Source organism: Haliotis rubra, unplaced genomic scaffold (genome assembly GCF_003918875.1).
Source record: "Haliotis rubra isolate DU_JTF1 unplaced genomic scaffold, ASM391887v1 Scf1239, whole genome shotgun sequence".
NCBI lineage: Eukaryota > Metazoa > Mollusca > Gastropoda > Lepetellida > Haliotidae > Haliotis > Haliotis rubra.
Window position 1 is genome coordinate 111,063 of NW_025765158.1, and position 15,248 is coordinate 126,310.

Sequence of the window (15,248 nt, forward strand, 5' to 3'; positions counted from 1 at the left end):
TTTATTTACCGGTTAACAATTTAGTATCATCCCTGTGCTTAAAATCACACAAAATCCTTGCATGTTCCACTGATTTGTTGTCGTCTTCCCGGGAATGAACCCTCTACGCATACCGGTAATGATTAGATGTTGTTACAGATGCTGCTGCTGATTGAGACGTCATGTCACTGTGATCATTTAATCCTTCCCCAATCTGTCCCTTTGTCTGAGTGAGACGACAAGTGAACTCACTCATCACTATAAAATGGTAGGATAGTTCTCCTTGGGTTTTATAACACCCCCTGCCTGTCCTGAATCTTATAGTGGCGATTGTTCATATATCTTTTTAACAGTTGACAATAGTGAAACTGGAATGACGTCATCTGACAATGGAGTAACGTGATGAAGTGACTCCTGATAGATAGTTGTAATTCGAGACCCTATCTTACTACCTCGTCAAAGGTCACTCTGCTTCGCATATCTTTAGTGAGATGAGAGGCACAGGATCAAAATGGCGTCTCTTCTCAGCTTGTGTTTACTTCTACAGGCTACCGTGACAGTGTTTGGATACCCTAGTACAGGTAAGACATGGCTACCCCGGTACAAGCACGACTACGTCGTAGAGAAATAACCTTATGATCTTTAAACCACGTACAACGTCTAACATAATCCATCTTGACAGTATTAGCCGTGCAGAGAGTGGGGAATGTATTATTTACTTTTGGGGTATCAGGATCGACAATTTGGACATGAGTCTGAAGGTAGAGTCTTTATTTACGGGCACTGGTAGGCGTCGACGAAGAACGTGACCGAGAGCCCAGGACAGGGGACGGAGAGAGCGTCCCGTGTCGATGACAGAGTGTCCCTGTCCCGCCCTCCGTCCGTCCACCCCTCAGCCTCAGTATTTATAAAATCAGATGGACATGAATTTGACCTATAATTTACTAACCTATAATGAAGTTGGGAGTCTCTACAGGGGCGTCAATCAACAATCCCTAATGACAGATGACAACGTCATAAGGACCGGCCAAGCCTTTATTCTCAAAATATATATGTATTTTGTGGCGTCAGTCCGCCATCTCCGAGATGTTAAGGACTCCATTTAATTACTTAACTTGTAACTATATATGCTTCATGTATATGATTATGTAACTTGAGTATTCGTGTATAAGCTATGTGACAGCATTCACTGACATGTCGACATGTCAGATAAGGAAGTCAATTACAACTCATCTCACTCTCTATGCATGGCCAAAAACTTTATATATTAAACAATAGACTAAGTATACAATTGCAATCGTTATGATATTTCAAAAACTTGAAATTTCGAGTACTTTCTCGTTGCTTCGAGTATATTCTCGATTATGCATAGGGCTAAATGGGGCCATCGCCATACCGCCCAAAGTCCAGGTGGTATGGCGACAAGGAGATAGCAGGACACGGCCTGGCGACACCATGTAGCAACATTGCGATGCAACCAAACACGGAATAGCAATATCAACACAGTGATAACACGACATGAAAAGGCGATAGAGTGATATCGCGATTGAACGAGACTATTACACTCTTCATAAAAAGAAACGCATAGGGAAAAATCAGGATTTAAATTGTGTTTATTCAAACGAGCATATATCATAGCAGAATAAACCTAGTGAGCCAAATTGAACCTAATTGCGTACACAGATTGACAACTGTATTGTAAATAGTGTCATCACGTTGTCATACCTGTCACTGTACAAGGTGTGGCCCCAGGAGGCGTTATCGTCAGTACCTAGTATGAGCACCACGTGCTGCTATCACTGCTCGACACCTCCTCGGAACAGACCAAATGAGACGTTGGATTCTTGCCTCCGTCATTCCTCCTGTAACGCCACTGCAAGTTCTCCAAGCGTCTGCGGGACCCGTTGACGTTGACGTACACAGCGATCCAGCTGATCCCAAAGATGTTCTATGGGGATCAAGTCGAGGGACCTGGACGGCCATGGCAAGACATTAATGTTCTCATTGGCTAGGTAGGCCATTGTCACACGTGCCGTATGGGGTCGGGCGTTATCTTGCTGTAAGATCTCTCGCTAGCGGTGGTGATAATAGGACGGACGGACGTGTGGACGAAGAATCTGGTTGATGCACCTGTTTGCAGTCAGATTCAACTGAATCAGCACTAAGTCGGTCCTACCGGTGTATGATATAGCACCCCACATCATAACACTACCCCCATCGAAGCGATCGACCTGTCGTACGCAGTTAAGCGCGTAACGTTCATTTCTACGTCGGTACACACGTTGTTTTTCATCATGGCGTTGCAGGAGAAAACGTGATTTATCACTGAACCAGATTCTCCTCCAGTTAGCGAGATTCCAGGGCTGTACGGTGGTGCACCAACGAGGACGTCGACGTCGATGTAGACGGCGCAACACAGGCCCAACCATAGGGCGTCTCGCTCGAATTCCCGCCTCTCTCAGACGGTTGCGGATCGTTTGGTCGGATACTCGTCGTACACCTGGCACATGTCCTGCTGTATCCGTGGCTGTGGCTTGCCGATGACGTAGGCTGAACACCCGGATGTACCTATCCTGAGCAGGGGTGGTCACTCGTGGTTGCCACTTCTTGGGCGATCTCGTGTCGAATTGAATGCTGTATAACGGGCCCACAGACGAGATATTGTGCTTTGGTGGGCGTTATAATGAAGCTTTCTCCAGCTTCCAGACGTCCAATAGCAATGTTCCGGTCAGCGGCATTCAGTCTTGTCATTTTGCGTCTTTCATTCCTCATCAATATGTGTGATACAATGAAGTAAATGTATCGGGCTTTTATAGTCATTGTCTCTACTGATGAATTCCACTCATTTCACGTGCATTGTGATCAACATGTGCGTTGCACGCGAATTTCATGCATTTTCTTCACAATTGGTGACAACGATAACATTATGATTTTTTTATTGTGTTTGCGCGACAAAACCATTAAACATCACATACTTCACATCATTCAAACATAAACATAGTCTTTAGATCGATTGCCGTGTGTGTGTGTGTGTGTGTGTGTGGTATGTACAGGTGTGTTGCATTATTTTAATTAAGAAGGAAACACGTTTTTCTCTCATAGCTTTAGCTATCTATTCTAAAAGAAGTCAACAATCAATGCATGTAAAACAAGGATATGACATCATTGTTAATTATCGTCAAAAAGCAGCAAATACCAATTATGCATATTACACCAAAAACAAGAGAACCTAAACTTGAAATGTGGAGTGGTAATATTGCGCAAGAAGTGGTCACTGATCCACAGTTAAACTGTTTTCAACACAACTATCAATGATTAAAATAATGGCCATTATTACACAAAGGAGTGAGTGTGTTTAGTTTTACGCCGCACTCAGCAATATGCCATTTACATGACGGCGGTAAAGATCGACTCTGGACCAGACGATCCAGTGATTAACAGCATATGCATCGATCTACGTAATTGGGATACGATGACATGGTCAACTAAGTCAACGAGTCTGACCACTCGATCCTGTAAGTCAACTCTTACGACAGTCATCGGTTGCTGAAGACCAATTCTAACCCGGATCTTCACAGGCTACACAAGGGAACAGCTTCAGCTCACGGAATCAGCGTTGCAAACTTAACGTAAAAGGTGTTCTTTGAGTGTCAAAATAATTGCATGGATGTTTGAGTATTAACTCTTATTACAAAATTGCACCCTTCAATGTAAAAACATCATTTTCACATAAAGGTGCAATGTCGTAATATCTATGCTATTTTTACGTTTTTAATTATTTTTGCTTGGTTTCTTAAAATAATTTATTTTTAGTAAAATTTACTGTCTTCCTTCAATGCCTTTTCTTGGCAACTACAACTAGTATAGCAAAAGGACCAGTCATTGTTTACAGGTTTTCTTAAACTGGTCGTAACTCTCCTGTCAGCTGATCTTATTCAATCTACGTACAATACAAGGCAAAAGTGTGTTGTGGTATTCTGTCGTAAAATGCGAATAATCCTTGTTTTGTTTGCCTCGGGAAAGTTGGAAATAATCCGCGGATTGGTGCTACTATATATGCTGATTATCCTCTACTGCACTGTCAATGAGTGTCACTGGTGCTATGATATTCCACAGTTGTCCTTAGATATTCTTTTAGTCTTAAATGTATTATGTTCTTAATCATATTGTATTGTCTTGTGCAAATAATAATTATACCTGTATGTAGTCCTGGAAAATACCATTTTCTCATTGATGTACATGTTTTGGTATAAAGCTGAAATTATATACACATTTATATTATACACGTTATCGCCATGTTATTTCAATTCAATTCAATCTTTGCCGTTTGCGGTATCGTGAAATGCGTTCAAATGACCAGATGACCAATAACTACAATTAATCACCTAGAATCCTTTCTATACACAAAGATCTTAGTTAAGCACCCCCTGACATATCTCACGATTGAATTAGCCCCGATCTTAACCCTTTGGAGCATATCAGGGACATGACTGGTCGTCGTGTGCAACAAAGGGATCCTCCTGGACAGAACCTGGCCCAGTTGGAAGCTGCTTTACAGGGGTGGCGTAGACTTCCCCTTCAGAGGATCAGGAGGCTGACAGGGGGTATGAGGAGGAGAGTGCTGGCTGTCATACAGTCACGTGGAGGTTACACTCGGTATTGACTTTGAACCGTGTAAGACACGCAAAATGACATTTTGAATGTTCACATTCACCAATAAATTCAACATAAAACATTCCAGGGTCATACGTATATAGACATGGTTTTGTACGCAAATTAGTGGGGGTTTTTTTCAAATGAGCAATTATCATCATAAAATCAACATGGATTCCAATCATTTTGTCGCTTTTTATGAGTCAAAGGATCATACGGGTCAGAAAAACACCACGAGAGGTTTTATGTACCTGTTGAAAACCTATCATTGCAAAAAGACAGGGGTGCTTAATTAAATTCTTTGTGTATACACTTAACGCGAAAAGAAGCGTTACCCTCCTTCCTTAATGACGGAGGTACCTATCTTCAGCTGGCGTTGTGATGCGTGGACGTCCACTTCTTGGTTTGTCTACGATGACCCCAGTCCGTCTGAAGCCCTAAATAAGTCTTATAACCGTGATACGGTGGCATCCGAGGGCGTTGGCAACATCATTGTATGTCGATCCCATCTGCACCATCCCAATGGCTCTTTCTCTCCCTTCAGCTGTTAATCGTGGCATATTTCTGGTACTTGTGTATCAGATCATGTATTCTAGGCTCTCTTTATACCCTATAGAATCTGCTTGAATATTGCTGCGTTTTGGCGATTGATATTGCTATGTGTAAACAGAACATGGAAAAGTGTTACTTTGCAAGCAAAAATATTAACAAAGATCATTTTAGATGTTCCTAAACATTTTTTTCACAATATCAAAGACACGTTTTACTTGTTTTCACTAATGCAAATCAGCAGAAAATGTTTTAAAACACTGAAATCATAGGAATGATTATTTTACAATTTTACACAATCTACAACAGTTTTGTTATAGTAGTTGAAAAATGGTGACTTTAAATGGTTTATCTTTGTCCCAAAGTAGAATTTTATTTCAACCTTTCTTTTGGACATCAAAATCACTATTATTGGTTTATTTCGGCATGGACGAATATAGGACAATTTAACTCTTCTGAAAAAGATGCATTCACCTAAATATGAATGCATTTGAGAATTTTGTTTTCGTGATTTGCATAAAGCTGTGTTGTTAAGCTTTCTTGTAAACTAAAACCTTCTAACATATCTTTGATAGTTTTTCAGTAATTCATAAAGGTAGGAAGGTAACGTTTCTTTTGGCGTCTAGTGTATGTGTTGTTCTTACAGGTTTCAAATGAATCCTACATAATTTTAAATTATAATTTAAAATTAAAAGTTCTTTGTTCACTATTGAGGAACAGTTTTGGTTTCCAAACAAAATTGTTTTTGGTCAAACCCATTAGTATAAAAATACATAATGTGACGTATATGGTTGTAAAGCGTACATGAAAAGAAATAATGAGCAGAGTATTCATAGTTATGGCCACAAGAGCAAGATGATGTTGGAGATATAAATCTTTCATATTTTTGCGCATTAAGGTCACTACATTCAAGTCGGAGACGAGAATGTATGATTTGACAAAATCTGCAACCGAAATTCAAGTCAAAATGAATGTAGATATTAGAATCGTTTAGAATTACATTTTTGAATCTCGATAGGCACGGCGATTCTCTAATGAATTCCATAATTTAACAGTATCTGGAAGAAAGGACCTCGCATAATTTACAGATTTACAGTTTATAGTCTGAAGATTTGAATCATCGCGCAGATTATAACCAACGGCATCTGATACTCTAGGCGGAACAAGGTTACTAAGATAACTTGGCGTAGTGTTATTGACCATTTTGTAAAACATGGTCATTTTATGAAAGTATCTTCTACGACACAACGGGTGACAATTAGTTTCTTTGTATATTTTATGATGGCTGGTACCACGAACAGCACCACACACGGTTCTTTGAGCATCAAGATTGAGCTTTTCAAGTATATCTGCTTGCTGTTTAAAACAATTATCCCATATATGACTGCAATAATAAAAAAACTGGTAATATGAACTGTTTGTACATGGTTTCTAATGCTTTTCGGTTTAAATGATATTTGAGACTTCTTAGACACTTTTTTTAGCACAGTCGTTAATGTGTTCATTCCATGAGCAATCATGCTGAAGTATAAGACCTAACTGTTTATGGCTTTGAACGGAATTAATAACATTACCATTCATGGCTAGGTTCGGCATTGGAGCTGGTTGCAATTTACGAATAAAGCGTATTGACTCTGTCTTATTGGGATTAAAAGATACTTGCCATTTCCCAGCACATTCGGCAATTCGCTGTAAATCATCGTTCATTACAATAGCACTTACCTCGGGATCATCAATGATCGCATATAAAGTAGTATCATCCGCAAAAAGGCGTATATTACTATTTATGCCTTCAACTATATCATTTATATAAACAATAAACAAGACCGGCCCCAAAACTGAACCCTGGGGTACACCGGCAAAAACAGCATTATCAGATCTAAATCCACTAATAACGACACGTTGTTCTCTAATTTCAAGATAACTCTCAAACCATTTTAATATATACGATATCTTTTTAATTTATAAATGATACCCTTGTGCCAAACCCTGTCAAATGCTTTGCTTACATCACAAAATACTGCTCTAATTTCTTTTCCCTTATCTACTGCACCGGCAATGAAATCATATAGATACGTACTTGATTACCAGTAGAATCTCCTGGTTTGAATCCGGATTCATTGGAGATTAGAAACTATGTCGTTATCTCTGAAATAATTGAAGATTGTTTGAAAACGGACTTTTCAAAAAAGAATTTGCCAGAGTGCAACTGGTCTATACTTGGAACAGTCACTAATACTACCTTTTTTGTAAATAGGGACAACAGAGGCTTCCTTCCAAACTTGAGGAAAGGTATTTTCAGAAAGGGATTGGTCAAAGACATCTGATAGAGGAGCAGCCAAAAATCGAGCCTTATTTTCAGAAACATTATTAATTTCGCCTGGGCCTGTTGCTTTTGTAGTACCTACAGAAGAAAGAATATCATAGACTTCGCTTGGGTTCAGATAAACATCACATAAAGAATTCTCAGTATACGAAACAACTTCTTCAACGTTCCAGTCTGGATAACTAACTTTTGTTTGATTTGTGAAATATTCATTCATTATATTTGCAATTTCAGTGCTAGCGTCATAACGTTGATCATTATTTAATACTGGGGGAAAGGAACTTAATGAATTTTTGCCTTTTGTATAATTTGTAATCAGACGCCACCAGACTTTAGTTCTATGCTTGACAATGTCATTAATTAAATTATCAGTTTTGTCTGTACATAATTGTTTTGCCGTTCTGACGGATGATACAGCTGTATTTCTGTATAATCTGAAGTTGGTCCAATCGGAAGGTAAGTTGCGCCGTTTAGCAATCTTATGTCAGCGTTTACTTTTTCGGATCAAACTCCGCGTTTCATTGTTCATCCATGTCACATCTTTTGGCCTGATAGTGATAATTTTGTTAGGCACGTGTTTGTTACATACTAGTAGATTAATTATGATAATTATTGGTTAATTGATCTGCTACTTGATTTACATCACGAGAGGAAAGTATTGTATTCCAATCAAAAGAGTTCATCAGTAAGGGCTTCGATTTAGGTTGAAGTATAGTCATAGAATTTTCTTTTATATGTTACTGTTTTAGTTATTATTTCCTTCAAAGTAGCATACACAGGACAGTGATCACTACATATAGGATCAAGTACACCGGATTCTAGTACAGTAGCAACATGTGAAACAAAGATAAGACCAATCAAAGTACTAGAGGTAGGGGTAACCCTTCTAGGATCGGTTATGATTTGAGATAATCCATTTATCAATTTGATTTGATCAACTCTGCTCGAATCTGTGGTTAGAATATCTTCATTAAAATCCCCAGTCACAATTATAATCAAGCCAAGATCAACAGATTCTTCTATTAAATTCCAATGGGCGTCGCATTTATCTGCCCTATAAAATGTCCCAATTGGATAATTTCGTTTATTACCCTCGTGGTCAACGTATGGGTAGTTGCATACTAATCTCGTACGTTACACGAGTGTCGTATCGCGTTGACCAGAGTCGTAACGACTTGACCTGAGATTCTAACGATTTGATTGGATAACCGATGACCTCTCAGTTAGGTCACGTTGTGACGGAACTACTTGTTCATTCATAACAAACACGTGAATTCATTCATTCTACAAGTAAGATGCATTGTGGGAATGTAAACATTGCGAACGTTGCCGTGTCGCTGTTTAATTGTGAGTCGAACTGAGACATTATATCCATCGAAAAACATAAACGCAATGTTTCCACCAGTGATGTTAGCCGAGTGAAGCAGTTGCAAACCAAGAAGCGGGGTGCTACGGAGTAGTTTACTGTAGGAGGCTGTACTAGAGGCGATAACAACTGACATGCATCGTGACGTCGGTTACCAAGGGGATAGACGAGAATGGCGTAGTGACGACAATACAGTGTGACGTCATCCAAAAGTGTACTTCAGAACAAAATTCTTCCGCAACCTCTTTATGAAACCGGTTTCGGTTTGAAACCATAACACTAACGAAAATACGCTATTTTGTCAATTCAATGCACGTAAGACGTGGGTAATAAATAAAATACCACACTCGGTCTCATTACATACGAATTATACGAAACTCGTGACCTTCCTATGGTTTCTGACCTCGCTTTCGCTCGGTCAGATACCAGGAAGGAACACTCGTATTTCGTATATTCTTACATCTTATTTTAACCCATATTGCTTCAAGCGCAGGCTAGTCTAAATCATTCATACATTCGATAGATAAGTAGTTTGTAATGTATACTGCTACACCTCCACCCCTACTCTGACTGTCTTTTCTTAATGGTAAATGGAAACCTGGAATGTTTATATCAATGCTGTCTATACCATGGTGCAACCATGATTCTGTAATACAAATGACATCATATGATTTCAGTTCAGCCTGGAGTATGTCTAACTTATCTCTAAGTTTAAATGTTACTTATTATTTTAAGATCAGCATTTCGTAATGTTCCGGGATTTGGGTGAACATCATCACAGATTAAATAAAGAATTATGATAATAATAAACATAAATCCTTAGTCTGTCTCACAGTCCCCGAACCGCATCTTTTTCCCTTTCTGCAAAACTCTGAATGTAGCAAGTCTAGATTTCCCCAGGTTCAGGTTCGGAATCTCCCATCTCACTGGGGCCCCTTTTCAATTCATAAGAAATTGTTTGTTGCTATCAAAATTATGTATATTGAGAGAGTAAGCGTTAGTCTACATGAATTCTATGCGAATATGGTGATGTCGCTTCCTTCATGAAACGGTTTTGGCCGGTTCAGGGGTAGTTATCATATCATTATCATAAATAATTAATACATAATTGTGATCATAGAGATTAAAAATTATTCATCAAACGTTATAATTAAGTGAGTGAGTGAGTTTAGTTTAGTTTTACGCCGCAATCAGCAATATTCCAGCTATATGGCGGCAGTGTGTAAATAATCGAGTCTGGACCAGACGATCCAATGATCAACAGCATGAGCATCGATCTGCGCAAAAGGGAACCGATAACATCAGACGTTGTAAACAATTCCGTGATTCTCCATGTGTATTTCACCAGACTACGTCGACTTCAACTGTGACACTACAATCACTGTCTTCGATTCCGTGATCCTGAAGCTAAGGAGTTACTCCTGGCCTTACGACGATACATGCTCAGTTACGTTCACGGCAAGCAGCATCTACCACACCAACGCCTACCTCTCTGTGCAGTTCCTCGACATCTCCCTTCCTGACGGTCTTTTGGGCGACTGCTCCCGCAGTCGTGTGGATGTCAAGGATCCATCTGGCACCTTCCTGAGCAGTAAGTGACTCGTGAATGACTGAGTGTAGTTTTACGCCGCTTTTAGCAATATTTCAGCAATATCACGGCGGGGACACCAGAAATGGGCTTCACATTTCGTGGGCAATCGAACCCAGGTCTTCGGCGGGATGAGCGAACGCTTTCACCACTAGGCTATCCAACCTCCCCTTAAGTGACTCGTGGCTTCTTTGTGTGTTTGTACGCTGTGTATCGCCGCAATCAGCAATATTCCTGCTATATGACGGCGTTCGATGATATGCCATTTTTGCAGTACTGATGTCACACCTCTTGCACCGAAACGTTTCCACTTCTGGTGATGCCTTGTCGATGGGTTGACATTAACATAATGATCATTTCGGCATTGGGTTGGGTGAGTGAGTGAGTGAGTGAGTGAGTGAGTGAGTGAGTGAGGAGTGAGTGAGTGAGTGAGTGAGTGAGTGAGTGAGTGAGTGAGTGAGTGAGTGAGTGAGTGAGTGAGTGAGTGAGTGAGTGAGTGAGTGAGTGAACGTATCAGCAATATCACGGCGGGGGACACCAGACATTGGCTTTACACATTGTACCGAATTTGGGAATCGAACCCGGGTCTTCGGCGTGATAAGCGAACGATTTAACCACTAGGCTACCCCACCAACCCCTTTAGGCATTGGGATATTTCTGTGTTTGCCATCATCATGTCTTGGTGTCTTTGCGCAAAACCAAGGCGTTTTCACGGTTCGATTTCACGTTTCCTCAGTATATTATTTTGCCTTAGTCTCTTACTACATCGCATTCGTAAAAAAATATTTCTGACCTACAGTTATTCAACAAATAAGACGTTCTCCGCAGTGTATTCAGGCAGATTAATAGTATAATTAGAATCCTATGTCTCGGAATGAAAGGTTGTTCCTGGTTGTATACGTGTCTGAAACCTATCTATCCTGATATGTTATAACATGAGGAGGCACGTGTGTGTGTGTTTCAGGTCAGTCGGGTGTGTGTGGCTACACGACGCCGTTTGACCAGCCCTGGACAAGCACTGGCGACAGTGTAGTGGTCAGACTCAAACGTCTCCAGTCGGGGCAGACCGGGTCATTCCGGATCTTGGTGTCGCAGTTTGCCAATGGTGAGTTCGCCTGTCAAATATAACGTCCGTCCGTCAAAGGTCCATGTTAAAACCGACGCTATTAAACCGCAATGGGGCTCAGGGTTAGAATGAGTGAGTGAGTTTAGTTTTACGTCGCACTCAGCAATATTCCAGCTATATGGCGTTGGTCTGTAAATAATCGAGTCTGGACCAGAAAACCCAGTGATCAAAAGCATGAGCATCGATCTGCACAATTGGGGACCAATGACATGTGTCAACCAAGCCAGCGAGCCTGACCACCCGATCCCGTTAGTCGCCTCTTACGACAAGCATGGGTTGCTGAAGGTACATTCTAACCCGGATCTTCACGGGTACTCAGGGTTAGATGTTGTGTCGTTTAACGCTGCGTTCTTAAAATTACAGATGTATGGTTGTTCCAAACATTCGAATCTGGACCATACGATGCAGTTATTCATTGTTGCAGTTGTATGCACTAGGAGAAATGTTGCAGCAGTATGTACGAAAGTATCAGCCTCGACCATACCATTGTGACAAGATGACGCCAAATTTCACAAAGTCAATCCATGACCCACGCACTCAATAAATCGACTCATAAATTGACTTTTTTTAGCTATATGGTGATGGGTCACCACCACCCTTTGTTTCTGGAAGGCGACTAAATGGGCCTGGTGGTCTGGTTTGTGACCTAGCTGTCATCGTGTCATCATCTCTTGGCTGACAATATCTATCACTGGTTTGTCTGACCCTAGTTCGATAACTTACCATAGTATTTCCAATGTCGTAATGCAGGCATATATTTGAGTGGTACACCTAGCAACAAATACGAAGCAGACCTTTCTAACAGTAGTGAGTGAGTGAGTTATGTTTGACGCCGCACCCGTGCGGCGTTAAACAAGGAACAAACAATTTGAAACAAAACAAGTACTTCAATACCAGAGTTATGCTCTTCTGCAGGTGTCTGTGACGAATATGGCGAATATGATTGTGATAACGGCCGATGTGTGGACAGCTCCGTCACTTGTGACGGCTACGACGACTGCACCGACGACTCCGATGAAACCTCCGCCTGTACCTGGGGAGCAGGAAGCATTGCCGGTGTTGCTATCGCCGTCACCTGTACCGTCCTCATATTCTTCGGCATTTCTTTTGCAGTCTATAGACGAAGAACATACGGGACTGTGTTTTGGGTAAGACACTTCGAGTCCTGACTAGAGCGTTATCAGTGATACTAAACGAAGTGCAGTAAACTACAGTTATACCGAACACGTTTATAACGAAATGACGGATAAAACGAATTGTTTGGTCACGCCTCTTGCTGTATATTTTAATCAAACGGTAAAACGAACTAGGGTTGTAACGAACTAAAATTGGTGGTCCACTTGAGTCTGTTATAAACGTAGTTTTACTGCATTGTTTTTTTGAATGGTTTTGAATGTAGTTTGATCATTTGTTTTTAAAGAACGGCTTTGTTTTCCGTAATTGTACATCCTGCTCCTCCATAAATTCAAAGTACTACGTCTTACACTACAGACGGGTGGCCCATACGTATAATGCTAGTTACCTCCCTTGTGCGTGCCAGGAACTTATGACCGTGGGTTCAAATACCATATTCGCTATAATTACATGTGTGTTTCTTGGTTTGCCAGTACCATAGTCCTCGTGGACTTTATCAAAGTGATCACATCTGAGATCAGCATCACATCGAAATTATCTCACACAAGCTGACGTGCCGTATAAGTGGGGAAAAAACCCGCTTACTCACTCACTCATTCACTACCCTTCAGCGTTTTCTGGTTTCTCCGATTATGATCCTTCTGATCCTTGTGATCAGCAACATGGACGTCATCAAAGTGAAAAACGTCTGGGACATTTTCTACCTTTGCCTTCCCCACGTTGACACGCGTGAGAACTCGGCTCAGAATTGGTCTCCGACTAAGGGGATTGGGTGGTCAGACTCGCTGACTTGGTTGGCACATATCATAGTATCCCTATTGCTTTGATCGATAGTCATGCTGTTGATCACTGGATTGTCTGGTTCAGACTCGATTATTTACAGACAGCCGTCATATAGCTGGAATATTGCTGAGTGCGGCGTAAAACTAAACGCACTCACTCGCTGAAAACATACAGCACCAGTTAATTAGCTGTCTGTAATTAAACGGGACTGAACAGGGTAGTCCAGTGATTGGCATCATTAGCAAACGGAGTCGGGATACGATGACATCGAGTCTTGACCAGACAATCCAGTGATCAACAACATGAGTATCGATCTACACAATTTGGATACTTTGACATGTGTCAACCAAGTCAGCGAGTCTGACCACCCGATCCCGTTAAACGCCCCATAATTACGACAAGCATGGATTACTGAAGACCAATTCTAACCCGGATCTTCACGGGTGGAAACATTTTTTTCAAACGCACTTATTTACTAATAACCTCACACCATGAGGATGGTCTTCAACACATGAATTCATTGACATATTTTTCAAACGCACCCGTTCACTGATAACCCCATACCACATTATTTGTTTTCAGCGTTCCCCCGTTATGTACGGCGGCCAGACGGTAGTGCAGAACAACATGGCCCTCAACCCCCAGTACGGAGTGCAGAACCCGGCCCCCGTTTACACCGTGGCGCCCCCTCCATATAGCGCCACATGATCAACTAAACTCTCTCTTTGCTTTTTGATGAATATGACATGTTGTAAATCAAATATGTAGATACAATACCACCGAAAATGTAAAGTAATCGCTTCATTATAGCGAGGCTGGTGTTATAAAACATGTAATTATTTTTTTAATAGTCGTTTTTAATCTAGAGACTTCGTGCAATACTTGAGACAATTAATTTTGTAGAATCATTGATACATATGTATATACATATTGATAAAAAAATTCAACATTTATTAGTTTTGACTTTCAAATATAACGTTTAGTAACAGTGACATGTTCCCCATATCCAAACCATTCGGAGAAAATTTCATTATTCAGCTTGGTAAATATACATATATGCAGGTATGTTTCTGCTGAATGGGTAAATATATATACATGCAGGTATGTTCCTGCTGAATGGTAAAATATACATATGCATGTATGTTCCTGCTGAATGGGTAAATATATACATATATGCATGTATGTTCCTGCTGAATGGGTAAATATACATGTATGTTCCTGCTGAATGGGTAAATATACATGTATGTTCCTGCTGAATGGGTAAATATACATGTATGTTCCTGCTGAATGGGTAAATATACATACATAGAGAATATATTATGAGTGCACATGTCATACTATGTTTACGACACGAGTGGCTAAATGTTGGTATTTCCCGAGCGAGAGCGAGGGATATACCGATAATTAGGCACGAGTGTCGTAAACATAGTGTGATATTGGCACGAATATTATATTCTGTTTATTACCGAAGTCGTCAAATTGAGGAAAATAAACCCAAATCTACTTTCAAACATTGGCTGGCTACCCGCCGTCGCCGCATGTAGAACGCAACGTCATAGAAGAAACGTGACGTCATAGCATTGTTCCTGACGTCACGTCACCATGGCAAAGTGATATTTTGCCCTTGGGCATCGTATGAAAAATATGAACCCCGATATTTTCGCTCTCGTAGGTAATAAATGCATGTATGTTCCTGCTGAATGGGTAAATATACATATATACACATGTGTGTTCCTGCTGATGG

General features: G+C 40.6%; 1 protein-coding gene across 14 annotated transcripts in view; it reads left to right on the forward strand.

Annotated features, from left to right (window-relative positions):
• LOC124266195 overlaps window positions 1-15,248 on the forward strand; it is a 34,809-nt gene that overhangs the window by 19,026 nt on the left and 535 nt on the right. For 3 of the 14 annotated variants that reach the window (XR_006895676.1, XR_006895681.1, XR_006895680.1), the window contains exon 6: window positions 14,567-14,714. The exons of 8 other annotated variants lie outside the window; for them this stretch is intronic. Coding sequence is in view for 2 of the 6 variants with exons in the window: in XM_046700999.1 (XP_046556955.1) it covers window positions 491-560; window positions 10,222-10,464; window positions 11,426-11,566; window positions 12,503-12,735; window positions 14,087-14,212 (813 nt within the window). In the remaining 4 variants the exon portion in view is untranslated. Of the gene's footprint in view, window positions 1-448; window positions 561-10,221; window positions 10,465-11,425; window positions 11,567-12,502; window positions 12,736-14,086; window positions 14,347-14,566; window positions 14,746-15,248 lie in introns of those variants that run through there. 3 more of the 14 variants (XM_046700999.1, XM_046700998.1, XR_006895678.1) reach the window with 3 other exon arrangements.